This window comes from Neofelis nebulosa, chromosome 2 (genome assembly GCF_028018385.1).
Source record: "Neofelis nebulosa isolate mNeoNeb1 chromosome 2, mNeoNeb1.pri, whole genome shotgun sequence".
In the NCBI taxonomy this organism is placed as follows: Eukaryota; Metazoa; Chordata; class Mammalia; order Carnivora; family Felidae; genus Neofelis; species Neofelis nebulosa.
This window is the reverse complement of record NC_080783.1, coordinates 111,348,746-111,366,376: the sequence shown is the minus strand read 5'-3', so window position 1 is coordinate 111,366,376 and position 17,631 is coordinate 111,348,746. Positions and strand designations below refer to the sequence as shown.

General features: G+C 36.5%; 1 protein-coding gene across 2 annotated transcripts in view; it reads right to left on the bottom strand.

The window, feature by feature from the left end:
* UGGT1 (UDP-glucose glycoprotein glucosyltransferase 1) overlaps nt 1-17,631 on the bottom strand; it is a 113,841-nt gene that overhangs the window by 79,099 nt on the left and 17,111 nt on the right. For both annotated transcript variants that reach the window (XM_058715670.1, XM_058715671.1), the window contains exons 6-14: nt 16,729-16,903; nt 14,847-14,943; nt 13,743-13,821; nt 11,066-11,166; nt 10,256-10,355; nt 9,096-9,156; nt 4,726-4,817; nt 2,777-2,927; nt 6-125 (exon numbers count right to left, since the gene is read on the bottom strand). In XM_058715670.1, the coding sequence (XP_058571653.1) occupies nt 6-125; nt 2,777-2,927; nt 4,726-4,817; nt 9,096-9,156; nt 10,256-10,355; nt 11,066-11,166; nt 13,743-13,821; nt 14,847-14,943; nt 16,729-16,903 (976 nt within the window). The remainder of the gene's footprint in view (nt 1-5; nt 126-2,776; nt 2,928-4,725; nt 4,818-9,095; nt 9,157-10,255; nt 10,356-11,065; nt 11,167-13,742; nt 13,822-14,846; nt 14,944-16,728; nt 16,904-17,631) is intronic.

Here is a 17,631-nt window from a genome sequence, read left to right as displayed (position 1 = left end):
CTCACCATGTTATGCAAGTTTTTCCTGATCTGCCGGATAACCCCAGGAAAGGTGGGTCGAAGCAATTCTTGTAGACTAGAAGGCCATGAATTATATCTGCTGTCAACCTCCAGGTTGTTGATCCACTAGGGAGGAAAAAACAAAACAAAACACGGTGCATACACTTCAGTCGCCATTAGTGAAAAGTGCTAGAACTGTCCGTAAGACTTGAAATGATTTTAAGAAGAATCACATGGAAAGCACCATTTTCAAAATTACAAAGATCAAGTATAAAAATGAGTGACTAAAGCACAAGCCACAGAATAAAAGATATTTGCAACCTACAAAACCAATAAAAGGACTAGGGTCAAGACAATGTACAGAAATCTAACATAACAATAAAAAAAGGCCCCCAACATATGAGAAATGAAAATCAGTCATGGAGATGAAGAAATTTACAGAGGAAATTCAAAAGAGCAATTAATACAAGGAAAGGAGTACATCTTCACCAATAATCTGAGAAACAGAAACTAAAACCACAGTCAAATTTCACACTCATTAAACTGAGAAAAAGTTTAAAGTTTGTCAATATCCAAGAATAGGCAAGGGTATAGAGTAATGGGAGCTCTGACCCAACACTGGTGCTTGGAACAGTCACTTTAGGGAAAACAAGGTAATAAAGTAAGACTTTATTACTACCCTACCACTAAGTACTCCAGTTCTATGCATCTACTCCAAATAAATTCTCACATATATGCACAAAAAGAGAAATACAAGAAGATATTGTACTGCTTATCACAGCAACAAAATCGGGCACAACCTAATTCCATAAAGGGAGCAGTCAGTAAACAGTATGTACCATTTCTATAAAAAGGGCAAGGAGGGAAACTACGGGTATGTTACTTTGTTCGTGTAAATAGAGTATTTAAGGAAAGATACACAAGTAATTGATAATGCCTGTTACTTCTAGGGACAAAAACTGAACAGCTGGGTGATGAGACTTTTCAATACATACCTTTTTGTATGTCTGAATTTTAAACTGTGACTGTATGAAAGATTTTTTTTAATAAGCAAAATATAAAACGTGAGAAGATAAACAACCTTTTTGGATCAACCTACATAAGTCTGACAAAACTACTGAGTAACAAAAGGACAAAGAATACTGCCATGGCATCTTCAAAATTTCAAGACATACAGTAGGAAATGCATACGTACTTCTGAAGAGGAATTACTTGCAGGGAGAAAACGGTGAACTGGGAAGAGAGCTAAAGAGGACTTGGATGGAAACATTGTTTTCTTCCAAGAAAACAAGATTTGACACAAAATGATTAAATGTTAAGGCAGAGAAAGTATGGGATGGGCCATATTGCTGTTACTTACATTCATCTCTTTACTCTTTGTAATTACAAATGTTTTTAACAGGAAAACAAATGACATAACAATATTTATCAAAATAACACCTACATTACCCAGAGAGAACTCAAATAATGATCATCTTTATTTGACATAATTTTCTTTGGAAAAATTTTCCCTATGATAAATGCTGTATAGAAACCAAGAAAAAAGGATAGGAGGGCCAAGGATGGGTCAGGCAGGATGGGCCAGGCACATTGCTAATATTAATTGTGCTTTGACCACAAGTGCCCAGGACAGCTCTATTCCCCTCATTCTCTTTTATACACAAGAGACATCAATACAGCAGATATAAATCTATATAAATCCTTCACATACAAAATAAAGTTCTTTTTTTTTTAGGTTTTTTTTTTTTTTTTTAGAGAGAAAGGGAGAAAGAGTGTGTGCACATGCACAGGGGGAGGGGCAGAGACAGGAAGAGAGAGAAATCGAAGCAGGCTCTGCATTGTCAGAGCAGAGCCCAATGCGGTGATCGAATCCACAAACCGTGAGACAATTACCTGAGCCTAAATCAAGAGCCTAACACTTAACCTGCCTGAGCCACCCAGGCTCCCCAGTAATCAAAGTTCTTTTAAAGGATATTAGCCAGGGTACCTGGGTGGCTCAGTCAGTTAAGCATCTGACTCTTGGTTTCAGTTCAGGTCATGGTCTCATGGGTTTGTGAGCTCGAGCCCCACATCAGGCTTTGCACTGTCAGTTCAGAGCCTGCTTGGGATTCTCTCTCTACTTCTTTATCCTTCCATTGCTTGTGCACGTGCTCTCTCTCTCTCTCTCTCAGGATAAATAAACTTTAAAAAAAATGTTTAAAAAAAAAGATAATAGCCAAAGAATGATATTCTACACAAAATTACACAAGACTTGGATGCAACTGAGAAAATACAAATTCAGCATTCTTTTTTCCCCAAGAGATGTTCAGCTGAATCCTAGGGGGATACAAAACTGGAAAAATCACTGTCTTAACCACATTAAATATAATAATTCAACTTTTAGAGCATTTAAGAGACTACTTTGGGGCGCCTGGGTGGCTCAGTCAGTTAAGTGTCCAACTTCAGCTCAGGTCATGATCTCACAGTTCGTGGGTTCGACCCAGGCATCAGGTTCTGTGCTGGCAGCTCGGAGCCTGGAGCCTGCTTCGGATTCTGTGTCTCCATCTCTCTCTGCCCCTCCCCTGCTCATGCTCTGTCTCTCAACAATAAATAAATGTTAAAAAAAAAAGAGAGACTATTATATACACATGGTCCCATATAAGCAGTTGCTGTACATCACTGTTTGATGCCAATAAAGGAGATGATAGAAATAACTTACCTCTCACAAAAGACAAATGAGAAAGACATAATAAAATGTCTGCCCAGAATGCCCTTGGACACTCAAACAGAATACCTACTGAAATAGCAGGACTCCTGATGTCTACAGCATAGTCAGCTTCAGAGGGCTGGATGTTCAGTTTCAAAACATTATGCAGAGAAAGACCTTCTATTCCCAATCTATGCAGACCTTCCATTACCCGAGCTTCATTCCTCAACACATCAAACAGACTGGAGAATGGGGGAAAGTAGGTATTTAGTAGAAAAAGCTTCAAAAAAAAAAAAAAAAAACCTCACCATGAAAAAACTATCCATTCAAACTCAATGCCCTGTTCAAACCAGTCAAGAAATCAAAAAAGGGAGTTCTTCCCCTTGCTTCATCTTGTCAAAATACATCAAACAAAGTACGTAGGACTTGCTTCTTGGTGCATGTTTATTTATACTTATCCATGTATATACCAGGTATAAAATTATCTCTAAATATAAACACACAATTTGAGGATGAAATAATCATCTGTATTTTACACTGCATATTTTTTAAAAACACTACAGTAACCTCTCTGTATTTCTTACAACTGCACATAAATCTACAGTTATCTCATAATTAAAAATCTATTTTAAAAAAATACATTATATAGATTTAACATAAATTTCAACATCAGTGTCAATTTACAAGGTGCACACACATATGACCACAGTATAAGGTCTAGAGGAATTTATACCCAATGTAGAGGTTTCTGAGGGAAGGCAGAAAAGATGGGGAGGAGGAAGAAACAAGAAGCAAAGAAGAAGATGTTACTTTTCTTAGTTCTTTTATCTGGGTATTATTTAAAACTGTTTAAATGAGCAAGAACTCAGTTTGTAAATCCTGAAAAATTAAAGAGATATGTGTATATTTTTTATTTAAAAAAAAAACAACATATATGGGCAATCTTTATTTAAAGTGTCCACATCCATTTTACTTTTTACTAGCTCTAAAAAGCAGTATGAGAACATTAACAGTTCAATGAAAATAATTAATGTGAAAAATATCTTACTGTGGGAACTGGCTCTTCTGAAGCATTAGCAATAAAATTTTATTTTTACTATTATGAAACCCAGTGTCAACTGTATCAACCTTAATCCCAAGGACAAAATCTGAATTCTATCTATCCACTCTCCTCCCCCACCCCCCCTGCAAAAAATTCATGAGACCAATTCAGAGCAAGTTAATACTGAGCCACATTTTAACAACACAAAAAGGGTAGATACTCAAATAACATATGTAAGACAGAACACCTTCTGAGACACCAGATGCATAGGCATTTTGAATAAATCTACTTCACACTGTTTCCAGAAGTAAAAGAACCTGCTTGAGCTCTTTTTTTTATGGTTAAGAGGAAAACTATAGCTCTAAAAGGGCACCCTCAAAAGACTTGGGCCTTAAATGTCCAAGACCTTGAACATACATCAAATGACAGGGTCACCAGGGTAGCTCAGTCTGACTCTTGATTTCAGCTCAGGTCATGATCTCATGGTTTGTGAGTCTGAGCTCTACATCAGTCAATGTGAAGCCTACCTGGGATTATCTCCCTCTCTCCCTCTCTCTCTCTGCCCCTCCCTCCCTCCCTCCCTCTCTCTCTCTCAAAATAAATACATAAACTTAAAACAAAAATGACAGTGTCATCCTGCCCATCCCAGTCATGAGCCTACCTAAATGCATTCACCTGGTAATAAGCCATCACAATCTGAACATGTTACAAGGAGCTAACACAGTAATTTTTTTTTCTTTTAGTGCTCTCATTTATTTTTGAAAGAGAGACAGAGCAAAAGCGGGGGAGGGGCAGAGAGCAAGAGAGATGGAGACACAGAATCTGAAGCAAACTACAGGCTCCAAGCTGTCAGCACAGAGCCTGACGTGGGGCTCAAACTCACAAGCCATGAGATCATGACCTGAGCCGAAGTCTGACAACCAACTAAGCCACCCAGGCACCCAACAAGAAGCTAACATTATAAAATCTTTTCAGAAAATGAAAAACATTATCCATACCTGAATATATCCTGTGTATCTAAATCAATGTGAAGTCCATTGATGAACAGTGCTGAGTCTCCAGGTTGTAATCCTAAAGTTCCCTTGAAATACTGAAATATTTAAAAAAAAAAAAAAAAAAAAAAAAAATTGTTAAGAAGCAAGAAGAGGATGTTTAACAAAAATTTCCACGTTTCTAACTTTATTACATGTACAAATGTTGGCATCCTCCTATTTACTAAAGGAAATCCTAAGGATGGGTTAAGATTTCCTTTTGTGTACTCCCACAGATCTTTCATAGCATCTATTTTGTTGTAATGAAACTGCTGGTTGTGATAAAATACACCTCTCCTCCCTCCCTCCTTCCAACTTTGATTAATACAACTGTTTAATGTCAGAGAAGGAGGAGAAGGAAGGAGACTGGTTAAATAAGCCAAGTGCTGAGGATCATTTTTCATAAGAGACTTCTGTTACTCTTGCCTGTTTATGATGCCAACCAAGGTGGTAACAGCAGTCACTAACAGCTGGGCCTCCTGATGAACTCCAAAGACCTAATTTGAAAGGGTTCAAAATCCCACACCTCCCTGAGACCTTCAAACTAACACACATCAAGAAACTGAGTTGCTGCCCCGAGGAAGCACCTATGTGCAAGCTAACTCTCCAAGCGCTGGTCTCCATGGGGCGCCTCAACTGCTGCTCCCTGAGGTGGTGGCTGCCATGGCACACAGGTGACTGTGCAGCCCTTCAGACCTGCCCGACCCATCCGACACACTGCTTGGATGTGTCAGCTTCTGTTGACTTCTACCCTTTCCATTTAATTCCTCTTTCCTTGGGAGCCGCTCCACACAGCAAAGGGAAGAAACTACTCAGATACTAGGGATGGAAATTAAACCTTTAGTTCTCATGGGGCTGGGGGAAGAAGGGCAGGGACCAGTGAGCTTCCTTCATGTCCCAGTAGTCTGCAGACTCAGTAAACTTCAAGGTCTAGTATTGCATGGGTAAAGCACAAAACAATGACGAAGCCACAACATTTGCTTCTTTGCCTTGAAGGATTAAATGGCAAGTAAAATAAGGGGAAAATGGAAAGCTGCATCAATTCAGAATTGGAATTTCTTACGTTAGGAAGGAAAAACTCCATGTCCACTCACACCCAGGCCATAAGTACAGCACCCTCTGACTGTAAGAAACACAGATTCTGAGCTGCTAAGCATAACTCATATCCGTTTCAAGATCTGGTAATACAGCAAACTTCACTTTTGAAAATTCATCACACTGAAGATTTAATGTTTGTACACATTTTTGCATGTTTTATACTTTTGTATTTTATACTTTAATATTTAATCAAGAAACCCCGAAGTATCTAGGAAGTACTATAGCCTATGTAATCTAATGTTCTGTCCTCTTGGTGGGGGGAGCCCTGAAAGTAAGATAATATTTAATATTGCTATTCTGAAAATCAAAAACAAGGTAAATAAAAAATGTCAATAAGGTTTCTTCAAATTAGTAAATATTGGAGATAAATTTGGTTTACTTATCCCTCAGATCTATTTAACTAATATCTTCTATGTACAGGTTTTAAAAATCTGGGGTAAAGACAGATTGAACACAAGCATTTCTTTCCCTCCTAAAACTCTATTGAAATGACAGTTTTTTAAAAAGGGATTTTTATAGAGTTATAAATCCACAACAACAAAGAGAACAAAAGAGAAAAAGGGCAACTAATTTTGGAAGCTAGAAAGGAGATATGTGAGTAGCAAGAGTTTTAACAACCCTGAGAAAGCTAAAGGCTAGGCTGACAGTGGGGAAAGCCAACAGAAACCACAAGTTACCCTGTGGAACTCCTCGAAAGGCTCAAGAATTGGCAGCACAAAGAACACAGGTAAGAGGGGGTAATTACTAGCCTAGAAAATGAGTTCTGATGTATAGCTTTTTAAAGATAAGAGCCCCCAGACTCCCCGGTTGATTTCATGGAGCAAGGTCCCTCCACTCCAGAAAAATGGAATGCTTTCATTCCCTGTGAAAGAGTGAAAGAATCTGGGAACTCAGGGAAATGAAACACAACTGAGAGCGGGAATCCCATACAGAAAACAGGGGACTGAGTGGAAGCTCCTGAATGTTCTTTCCTACTTGGCTTCTACCACTCCAGCAGCCAGACTTCCCCTTCTAGGTAAGAAAGGATCAGAAGATACTTTTCTGGGGACTGAACAGCTCAAGAGGAAAAGTTTCAGACTGACACACTGGGACAAGCTAGGAAATGGCCATAACAGGATAGCCTACAGTCAAAAAGCCTCAAGGCTTGCCATCGGCTCCTTACTACTACTGCCTCATTCTCTTCAATATGAGCAGCAATCACCAGACATGTGAGGAAAGCCTCTAACATTAAAGACAAGAAACCAAGACAAAAATAAAGTCAACTTAAGAGGAAACAGATACAAAAGAGAAGAAAACATACATATACACTACTGACACGTTCAAAATGACATGAGAACACCATAAAAAAAAAAGGATCAAAGAACAATAACCCTTGGAAATTAAAGATTTGACAACTAAAGGAAAAAGTGTCAACAAAGGGGTTGAAAATCCTCCCCTAAAAGTTTTAAAATAAAACACAAAAGAATTGGAAAATAGGAAAGAAAATACACATTTTTTAAATTAGGCCAAGCTAGTCAAGGAAATGCAACATCTTAAAAATAAAGAATTCCAGGAAAACAAAAGAGAGAAACTAGATGGAAAAAATGCAAGGAAATAAATCAAGAAAACTTCCCAAAACTCTAGGAAATGATTTTCCAGATTCAAAGTGCCCATCAATCACTCAACAGTACAGAGATTTCTTTAAAGGGCATAGCACTGTGAAATTTCAGACTACTAGAGCCAAAAACAACACCCTGAATGATTCTGGAAAGAAAAACTAGATCTCATACCAAGGCTTCAGACTTCTCAATAACCACAACAGAAACCAAAATTCTAAGAAGCAATGCCTTCAAACTGTCACCATTGACCCCTGAACTCAAAACTGACCCACTGAACTCAGGAAATTCCTAAAAGTTTCTGTCAGTCAAGTTCATCTCTTAGAAACTAACAAATTGCTAGAAAAGGAAAAGAAACTATTTGAGGAAATATGACACCTGTGCAAATGAATCAGAAAGTGCTCCACAGCTTCCTCAGCTTCATTACAATGTTAAAGTCCCCTTCTTGGAACTATTCATCCAAGCCCTAATAAAGGAGCCAGCCTACCTCTGTTAAGAGTAGTCATGGTTTTGGAAATTATTCCCTGTGATCTCCCTATTTCTACAAATAAAGATGACCTTGTGAGGCAATTCCTCCTGGTGTGGTCTCTGTCTGTAACTCACCAAGAAGCAACTCACTTTGGTCCAGTAACAAAACTTCTAAAGGACTTCCAATCTAGATTTCTATACTCAGCCAAGCTATCAATAAAAACAGAAGTGGAAAATTGATTTCTCAGAATCTGAAATGCAACTTTTCTCATGAAGAATGATGTACTGCACCAAAAAAGGGAGTAACCAAAAACAAAGAATACCAGGAACCCAAGAAATAGGAGATCCAACAAAAGAGATTAAAGCAAGGTCCCAGGATAACTGGTATGCCCTAGACATAAAGAACAACCAGAACATATTGGAGCAGAACAAAAATTAATAAAATCACAACATGAAAATACAGAGAAAGTGGAGGGATGGGGAAGTGCCAGTACAGAGTAGTGGCAGACATGGGGGTGAGGGGCAGTGAAAGAAAGTTAAATGTCATCCTTGTAATGGGAGACTGACACAGAAGACTTGAAACTGGAAAACAAAGCACTAATTTAAGTTTACTATAAAGCTGGGGATAAACATCAAAACAATCAGCTAAGGGTTGAATATAGATGCTTCTAGCAAGGAGGACAAAACAGGAATTAAGTCCAGGAGCCTGGGTGGCTCAGTTGGTTAAGCACCTGACTCTTGATTATGGCTCAGGTCATGATCCCAGGATCGTGGGATTGAGCCCCACGTCAGGCTCCATGCTGAGCAAGGAGCCTTGCTTAAGATTCTCTCTCTCTCCCTCTCTGCCCCTCTCCCCTGCTCGCTCACATTCTCTCTCCTTCTCTCTCACAGATAGATAGATAGATAGATAGATAGATAGATAGACAGACAGACAGATTAAAAACAGAGAGTAAGTCATGTTAGGGGGATGCTGCTTATCTAAACAAAGTGGTGGCACCATCTAATGTTTCAATTATATTCATATTCAACTTTAAATATTAAAAACATAAAAAAAGATTACAGAAATGAATAAAACACCACTATCTTTGGTAAAAGTTTGTTCAATGTCATTGATGTAACTCAGATTTCCTCATCTTTAAAAATACAATACAAAACAGAAAGACCACTGGGTAATACCTTCTGATTCTCTTCCACTTCGGTTCTAAGTTCTGAACTCACTGCTGTTTTTGTTATTGCTCTAAAGAAATAAAAATGTTATCGATGTTTAGTTAATTTCCCTATATTTGTATGTAAAACAACAAATTCCTTAATACAAAAAAACAAAAAAATCTTCACCTTTACAAATAATACATTTCTCCACTCAGATGTACATATTTTTTCATTACTTCAACATACAACATCACAGAAAAGTAGCAGTAATAGCAGCATTTTAAATCAAGTGCAGTTATTCCAAAGATCTTAGGTTAAATATATGTAACTCTATTCCTATACACAATCTCTACTGCTCACAGACTAAGGGATAATGTTAAACTAAGGTGACAAACTGCTCATGCTACTTAAGCACTTTTGGTGGAGGTGGCATCCTACGTGTATATCTTCAATAGCATACTGAATTAAATGAGATTGTACTATATGATTTATAAGTCTTTCTAAGAAATGGTTGCCAAGACTAACCAAATAAACAAACTTATTTATAAAGCATCTCACATAAGAAGTCAAAATAGCTCATTCAGTTACTCAAGAAAAACAATGGCAACCATTTAAGTTGTTAGTCTCTAAAAATTTGGCTTTTAAAAAGATTTATGAGATGTGGAGGATATTATACAACTGAAAGCAGTATTTAAAAAGCTGCACTCAAAATCTTACTGTCACCATGAACAAGTCAGCCTATAGAACTCATCTGTCTCATTGACTTTAAATTAGATGATGTATACAAAACTCTTCAGGAAGAAAAACACAGTCGCTGCTAGACCCTATATTAGTTACATCCGCATACATCAGATTTTGTTAACTCATCTAATCCTGACAGGCAGGGATCGTTATTTCCATTTTAATGCTGGGGAAGTGAGGTAATGAGAAGAGAGGTAATTATTTGCAAATGTCACACAGCTAGCAAGGCAGAGCCAAGGACACAACCTACATGGGTCTCCAACCCCACAATGTACGGTACTGCCAACTTCCCAGAAAGATAGCGTCATCAGTGGCATGGTGCTGGTATTAAAACTTTAATTTTCTAAGCATTTTCATATTTTACTTGTCTCATTTTGCATGTAAACATGAAGATAATTAGGTATATAGTAAAGAGAAGAATGTCTTAGAGCCTTACTCTTCATTACCTGGCTTTGGTAGGAAAATTTTGACTAAGATCCTTCATTACCACCAAAGCTAATTCAACAGGAGCAGCCAAGATTCGGGCAGCAGTCTGGAAACTGAGATCTGCAACAAGGTCAAGTATAAAGTGTATTAATCTAATGCAATGAGAAATAAGGGGAAAAAAACATTTATTTCTCATTATTTTCTTGGCAATTGAGAATGTTTTAGAATGCAACCATTTCAGAGAGCACCCATGGTTTAATTCTAGGTTTTGTTCAATTCCTAGTGTTTATTGTTACATTGCTTGCTATACTTGCATAAAACACTAGAGATATACTAACACATTTACATTTAGCATAGGATAAATCCATCCCAAATCCTTTTCATTTTTATGAATTTACAATATACCACAAAGTACAGTAAAAGTCTTTAGTAAATTATGCTTAAAAAAAAATTTTGATAAAATAGACCTTTGGGCCAGAAAAACACACATATCCTTCATGTTAATATGTCTTTAACATTTGACAGATACACTATTCAAGAAATGTATATATAAAGAAATAGAAAAACTAAGACAAACATTATAAACTTAAGTATCTGTTCACACAGAGAAAGATCTGGCACTCATTTATATACATACTTCTGCATACTGTTAATCTGTCTACAAAAGGACTTCCTTTCTTTTCTGATTAATCATAATCACTTTATCGTGAAAATCTGTGGTACCCTGAGAATCAGGCAAATAAATAAAATTAAATTCAAATTCTATTAGTTTTTTAATACCATAAAATTCAGTCAAAAGTAGGCCGGTGATTCCTCTACATATTTGTTACCTTGCAATTGCCAAACTTTTAAAGGAGCCATTTCATTGGTGCTCTCCACAAGATGTTTTCTGAGTTCCTTCAACTGTCCCTTCAGGTCAGGGTGCAGGTCTCTGAAAGAAACATAAAATCAGTCCTTTAACATGTCTTTTCTTTCTCAAAGCACACGTAGAAGTTGGCTCCAACTTTATATTCATGATTTTCCCCTTAGCAATAAGTAAATTCCTACAATAAAGGGAAAATATTAGAGCAGAATTATTTTTCTTAAAAAATAAGTTAATACAGAAAATGATAATCTTTTAAACCATAAAATTTACAGATTAAAAAATGAATCACCACTACAGTGATTCTCTATGTCAGGGAGAGGGAATGGGACTGAGAGTGGGGACAAAGGGGACCCCAAGTCTACCTGTAGTGTTTTACCATTTCTTTCAAGTAAAAGAAGGCATGTGTTGGAAAAAAACTTCATAAATAGTTCTTTGAAACAGAAAAGCATGTACAATTACAACCATCAATTCTGGGTGATGAGCACATGCGTATGTTCTATTATTTTCCACACTTTTCCTCAATCTTTTTAAATTCTCAAAATAAAACTGGAAATACAATGCTGCCAGTCCCAAGATGGATTTCTTTCAGCTACATGCCCATAAATCCTTCCATCACATGAATAATACAACTTAAGTTAACCGAGAGCACTGGGTTTCACTTAGTTTTATCTTGAAATACAGTGCATTCTATTTAAAGCTAGTAAAACAGAAGTTATCAGAGGCAGATATGTATCATTTAGATCAGACAACAGATGGCTTGTTGAGTAATTCTGTTCTTTGAAATGCTAGCAACTAAAAATTTCTTAAATGCCACATACAGAAAGTAAAATATTTACTCAGATCCTTCACCTTCCAACCAATCCATTTCCAACCAGTTACTACATCTTCTTCATGATGATCATATCCGAAAATGGTCCCATTATTCTAGATAGCTAAACAACTATTCAGAATATGCAAAACGGAAAACATCTTTAATATGCTACATACTACCTTTGTGCTCTAAATACATAAGATCATAATGCTATCCAAAAATCAAACATAAAAAACATGAATATGAAAAAATATTCTGGAAAGCTGGGTCCAATAAAAATGAAACCTGACTGCATACTAATGAAGCCAAAATTATGTTAAACACAATGAAACATTCATATGCGTGGGATGGACTCAACATGTCCACAGAAATTCAACATGAACAGAGTCATCTTTGCTAACCTGTTAGTCTGGTTAAGTCATTTCACTGGGCCCAATGTTAAAGTTCAAGTACGTGAAACTGGCCTACACATACTTCTTCATGATCTTTCCTTTACAAAAAACAAACAAACAAACAAACAAACAAAAACGAGAAAACGCCACTGTAGATGTCCTAATTAAGATTTCCAGATAAAGCAGAAGTCCGGGCTCTGAACAATTATCAAGGCATAATAGAAATAACTACAACATTTGAAGTAACTACTAAGAAGAATTTTCAGTCATAAATTTCTCTGAAACTTTCATAAAATGGCTATGAAATTTTCTTCAAGAAAACATCTCTATCCTCTTTCATATAAAGTGAAATCTAGGGAGCCTGGATGGCTCAGTTGATTGAACTTCCAACTTTGGCTCAGGTCATGATCTTGCTGTTTTGTGAGTTTGAGCCCCACGTCAGGCTCTGAGCTGTCAGCAGAGATTTATCTGTGTCTCCCTGCCTCTCTGCCCCTCCCCCACTCTTACTCTGTCTCTCTCAAAAATAAAGATTAAAAAAGTAAAGTGAAATCTAATATATATTTCAACTAAACGTGTTTAAGATCTACTGCACCTCTTTTGCATTGTTTCAGACTACGTTTAGCTTAAGTAAATAGCTATGACCTTTTAAAGTACTTTGTCGATTTTCTTGGGAAAAACTGGGTGAAAAAATTAGATGTCTCCTTTTATGTGTAACTTTATGTCATCAAATGCAAGGCCCAGAAAACAAAATCAACTAAAGCCATAGGCAGGAAGCCATAATATCATTTAACAATAATGTGCTTCGAAGTATGGAAAGAGCCCAAATGTCCATCGATGGATGAATGGATAAAGAAGATGTGGTACATATATACAATGGAGTATTACTCGGCAATCAAAAAGAATAAAATCTTGCCATCTGCAACTACGTGGATGGTGTCATGCTAAGCGAAATTAGTCAGAGAAAGACAAATATCATGACTTCACTCATATGAAGACTTTAAGTTACAAAACAGATGAATATAAGGGAAGGGAAGCAAAAATAACATAAAAACAGGGAGGGGGATGAAACATAAGAGACTCTTAAATATGGAAAACAAACAGAGTGTTACTGGAGAGGTTGTGGGAGGGAGGGGGCACTAAGGAATCTACTCCTGAAATCATTGTTGTACTATATGCTAACTAACTTAGATATAAATTTTTAAAATAAATAAAATTTAAATAAATTAATTAAATTTAAAAAAACAAAAATGTGCTTCAGATGTCTGGAAATCATGAACGATACAGTAAATTAAGTGGTAATCGCTTCCTATCAGGTTACATATATAAAGCACTACTGAGAGATCTGTAACTCAGACAGTAATGAGAAAGATGATACCTACAATGCAAAGAAGCTTGGAAGTTTAAAAGAATAAGGGCATTTCCCCCAAAAATATACATACCTTAATTTTCCAAAGAGGAATCCCTGAACTTCATCAATAGGATCATTCTCACCAATCACTGTAGCATTTACCTCCGTTCCTATAAAAGCACAAGCAAATACATGTCTAATCATTCAGACAGGAAATAAAAATGTTATTAACCTCATAAAATTTGAATAATGTAAAACAAATTAGAAACACCTGAAATTACAATACTACTTAAAACACTGAATACCTCAATGACCCTTTTGTAGAGTGTTTTTTTTTTTAGACAGAATACATGTGTTTTTCAATGTATCCTGTGTTCCTGGATACAGTAAGAATGTATTTTTCCCTTGAACTTTGGAAAATTTTACATGTTAAAAATCTCAAAAGCTCAAAATTAATACCTCTAAAATTATGAACAGTGGATTTTTCAGTATCAAAATTCTAAAGAACTTCCAATTAAGCAACTTAATCCTAAATATAATTATTGGTAACAGAATGTTGAGGTACTAGTCTATCTTCCATTTACCCAAACCAACCGTTTTTATCTTTAAAATAAGCTCACACACTGGGTGTTGTATGGAAACCAATTTGACAATAAATTTCATATATTAAAAAAAATAAAAATAAAAATAAAATAAGCTCACAAGGAAGAAATAGAAAGACTGCACATAAAACTTGTGTGGTTGAAATAATAAATTCAAAACCCTAGAGTAGTACAATAAGAAGTATTCCAAGTGCAGAAAATAATCAAAAACACAAAATTGTTCATTAAGATAGTTTAGGATTTCACTCTGGGTCACAAATTAATGGCTATTTGTGAATTACACATCATCAATAACAACAGCTACAATTACTGACCTTTTTGTGCAAAGAACTATGCTACATTCTTTACCTATACATCTCATTTTCTCTTCACAAATACGTTAGGAGGCACATGCCATTATCTGCACTTTACAGACAGAAAATTTAGGACCTACAGAATTTGCTTCACATCACCCAACTCACAGGTAACAGGACCAGAATTCAAACACAGGTTCATCATGCTCCTAAATCTATTCTTTTACATTAAGGAAATAAATTCCCTTTAACTCACATTTAAGGAAAAGAAAACACATTGGTCTTAATTCACAAATTCACCTTTCACCTGAGTATCATCCTTGGCCTTGTACTCAGTGCTCTTAATTGCCAACTCCACACCATAGCCAGAGAGGTAAACAGGTTCCTTCCTCGGATTCTGCAAGCAGAGTAAGTATTCCAGCATTAACACCTGGCTTCTTAAATGTCACAATGAACGTGACGTGAACATGTTAACATCACACAGCCACCACCTAGGATTATGCATTCAAAATATAGCTAAAACTTCCACGGGAATCTCAGCCTCCTTTAGATTTTGTATCCTGCCACAAGTATGGGAATGGGAATTCCAAAGCAGAGGCAAAACCAGATGAAGGGACAGTGACAGGGCAGAAGTAACCAAACCACGTGAAGAAATGGAGAAAAAGAAAAGGAAACTCCAGAACTTACAAAGCAGAGTTGAAATACCGATGAGGTTTCAAATCCAGAAGTACTTTGATAGGACCATGTGTGTGTGATGTATTCATTTTTTATTGAATTTAAAGGTCTTCAAAAAAAAAAAAAGTCTTCAGGTTGGGTTTGGGCTGACCAACTGTCACAGGCTTACCACCATCCTGAATGAGGATGGCGCTTTAGATATTTTAATCTTTAATAACAGCAATATAGCCTGGAAAGCAGTTGTCAAAACTAGGTATTAAAAAAATCTGTTTCAAGGGGTGCCTGGGTGGCTCAGTTGGTTAAGCGTCTGACTTCAGCTCAGGTCATGATCTCACAGTTCGTGGGTTCGAGCCCCGCGTCAGGCTCTGTGCTGACAGCTCAGAGCCTGGAGTCTATTCAGATTCTATGTCTCCCCCTCTCTCTGTCCCTCCCGTTTGCACTCTGTCTCGCTCTCTCAAAAATAAATAAACGTTAAAAAATTTTTTTTAAAAATCTGTTTCTGTTCATACAAATTTTCATTTAAATATTTATTTGGGAGTGCCTGGATGGCTCAGTTGGTTAAGCATCCGACTCTCAGTTTCAGCTCAGGTCATAATCTCACAGTTCAGGAATTCAAGCCCCATGTTTGGCTCCAAGCTGAGAGCACAGAGCCTGCTTGGGATTCTCTCTCTCTCTGCCCCTCCCCTGCTTGTGCACGCTCTCCCTCTCTCCGTCTCTCCTAATAAATAAACTTAAAAAAATATTTTGTTAATATATATTTTGCTTATAGGGACTTACCACGCAATTTTACTGAGCTTATTATGACACAGAAACTTTAAAAGCAAATATGTTTACATATAAATATGTTAATTGCTAAATGTTACAAAAGACTTTAAAAACTTAATTTTAAGTCAATTCTCCTTGTTTTTATGCCTTTAGAAATACTCCCTTTTACATCAAATGAAAAGATTCCGAATGGAAAAAAAATTTTTTTGGAAAGGAATTCAAGAATCAGTTCCATAGTATGATGATTATATTAAATCTAGAAAATATAATTTACATGTTTCATTTTTAAGTAGAATGTACACTTTATTAAGCCATTTTTTAAGCATAATTATTTCCTATTTCTTCAGACTGGCAAGCAAAGTACCTCCTATGTGCAAATAACAGATATGATGAAAAGTAGATCAAATAATTTTATAAAGGGGGATATTATTAGCTTATGTGCTAAGGTCGTGCAGGGCAAATCAAGATTTTTAACAGCTATAAGGGGCACCTGGGTAGCTCAGTTGGTTAGGCGTCCAACTTCAGTCATGATCTCACAGCTCATGGGTGTGAGCCCTATGTTCCAGCTCTGTGGAGCCTGCTTTGGATTCTGTGTCTCCTTCTCTCTCTACCCCGCGCCCACTTGTGCTCTCTCTCAAAAATGAATAAAGGTTAAAAAAATTTTTTTTAAGTTTTATATATATGTGTATATATATATATATACACACACACACACACAATACACGCATAAGTCAATACTTACAAGTATATAATGTCTGAGTACATAATTGATTTTGCCTGCATTGTTTTTTGATATAAGTTGGCGGTGGAAATTATAAAATTCCTCATAACCAATCTCAGAGTAGAAAATGACCACTGGGCTTTCAGGATTAGATGATGGGTATCTGTGATCTCCTTTGAACAATAAAGGTTTGGGCCTGAAAATAAATATTAGAAGCTTAATTTTTTTTTCTGGTTTTTATTTTAATTCCAGTTAGCTAACATACAGAGTTACATTAGTTTGAGGTGTACAGCATAGTAATTCAACAATTCCATAATCACTCAAGGCTCATCACAAGTGCACCCCCAATCCCCATCACTTATTTCACCCATCCTCTTAAACTTAAAAAAAGTTCTTAAAAATTAAAAATGGTACAAGATATAGCTACAGGAGCAATAATTTAAATAAAGATTATAAGCATCTTAATACAAAGAGTATTGGGGTGCCTGGGCGGCTCAGTCAGTTAAGCGTCCAACTTCGGCTCAGGTCATGATCTCACAGTTCATGAGTTTGAGCCCTGCATCAGGCTCTGTGCTGACAGCTCAGAGCCTGAAGCCTGATTCTGTATCTCCCTCTCTCTCTGCCCCTCTTCCACCCGCGCTCTGTTTCTCTCTCTCAAAAATAAATAAACATTAAAAAAAAATTTAAAAACAGAGTATCAAAACAGTTTTCAGTCAGTAAGAACACTGTCAAATATGAGTCTTATTCATGACTAAAAATAATAAAACCACATCATACTAACCATAAAATGCAGACTTTGATTAGTAATTGTTACCAATTCCTAGAGAAGGATGAAAGGCAGAAAAAGGATACATATCCACATCCCATAGTACTAAGGCTTTATTACGTTATTCTACTATATAAATAGACTATCCTTCTATCTGA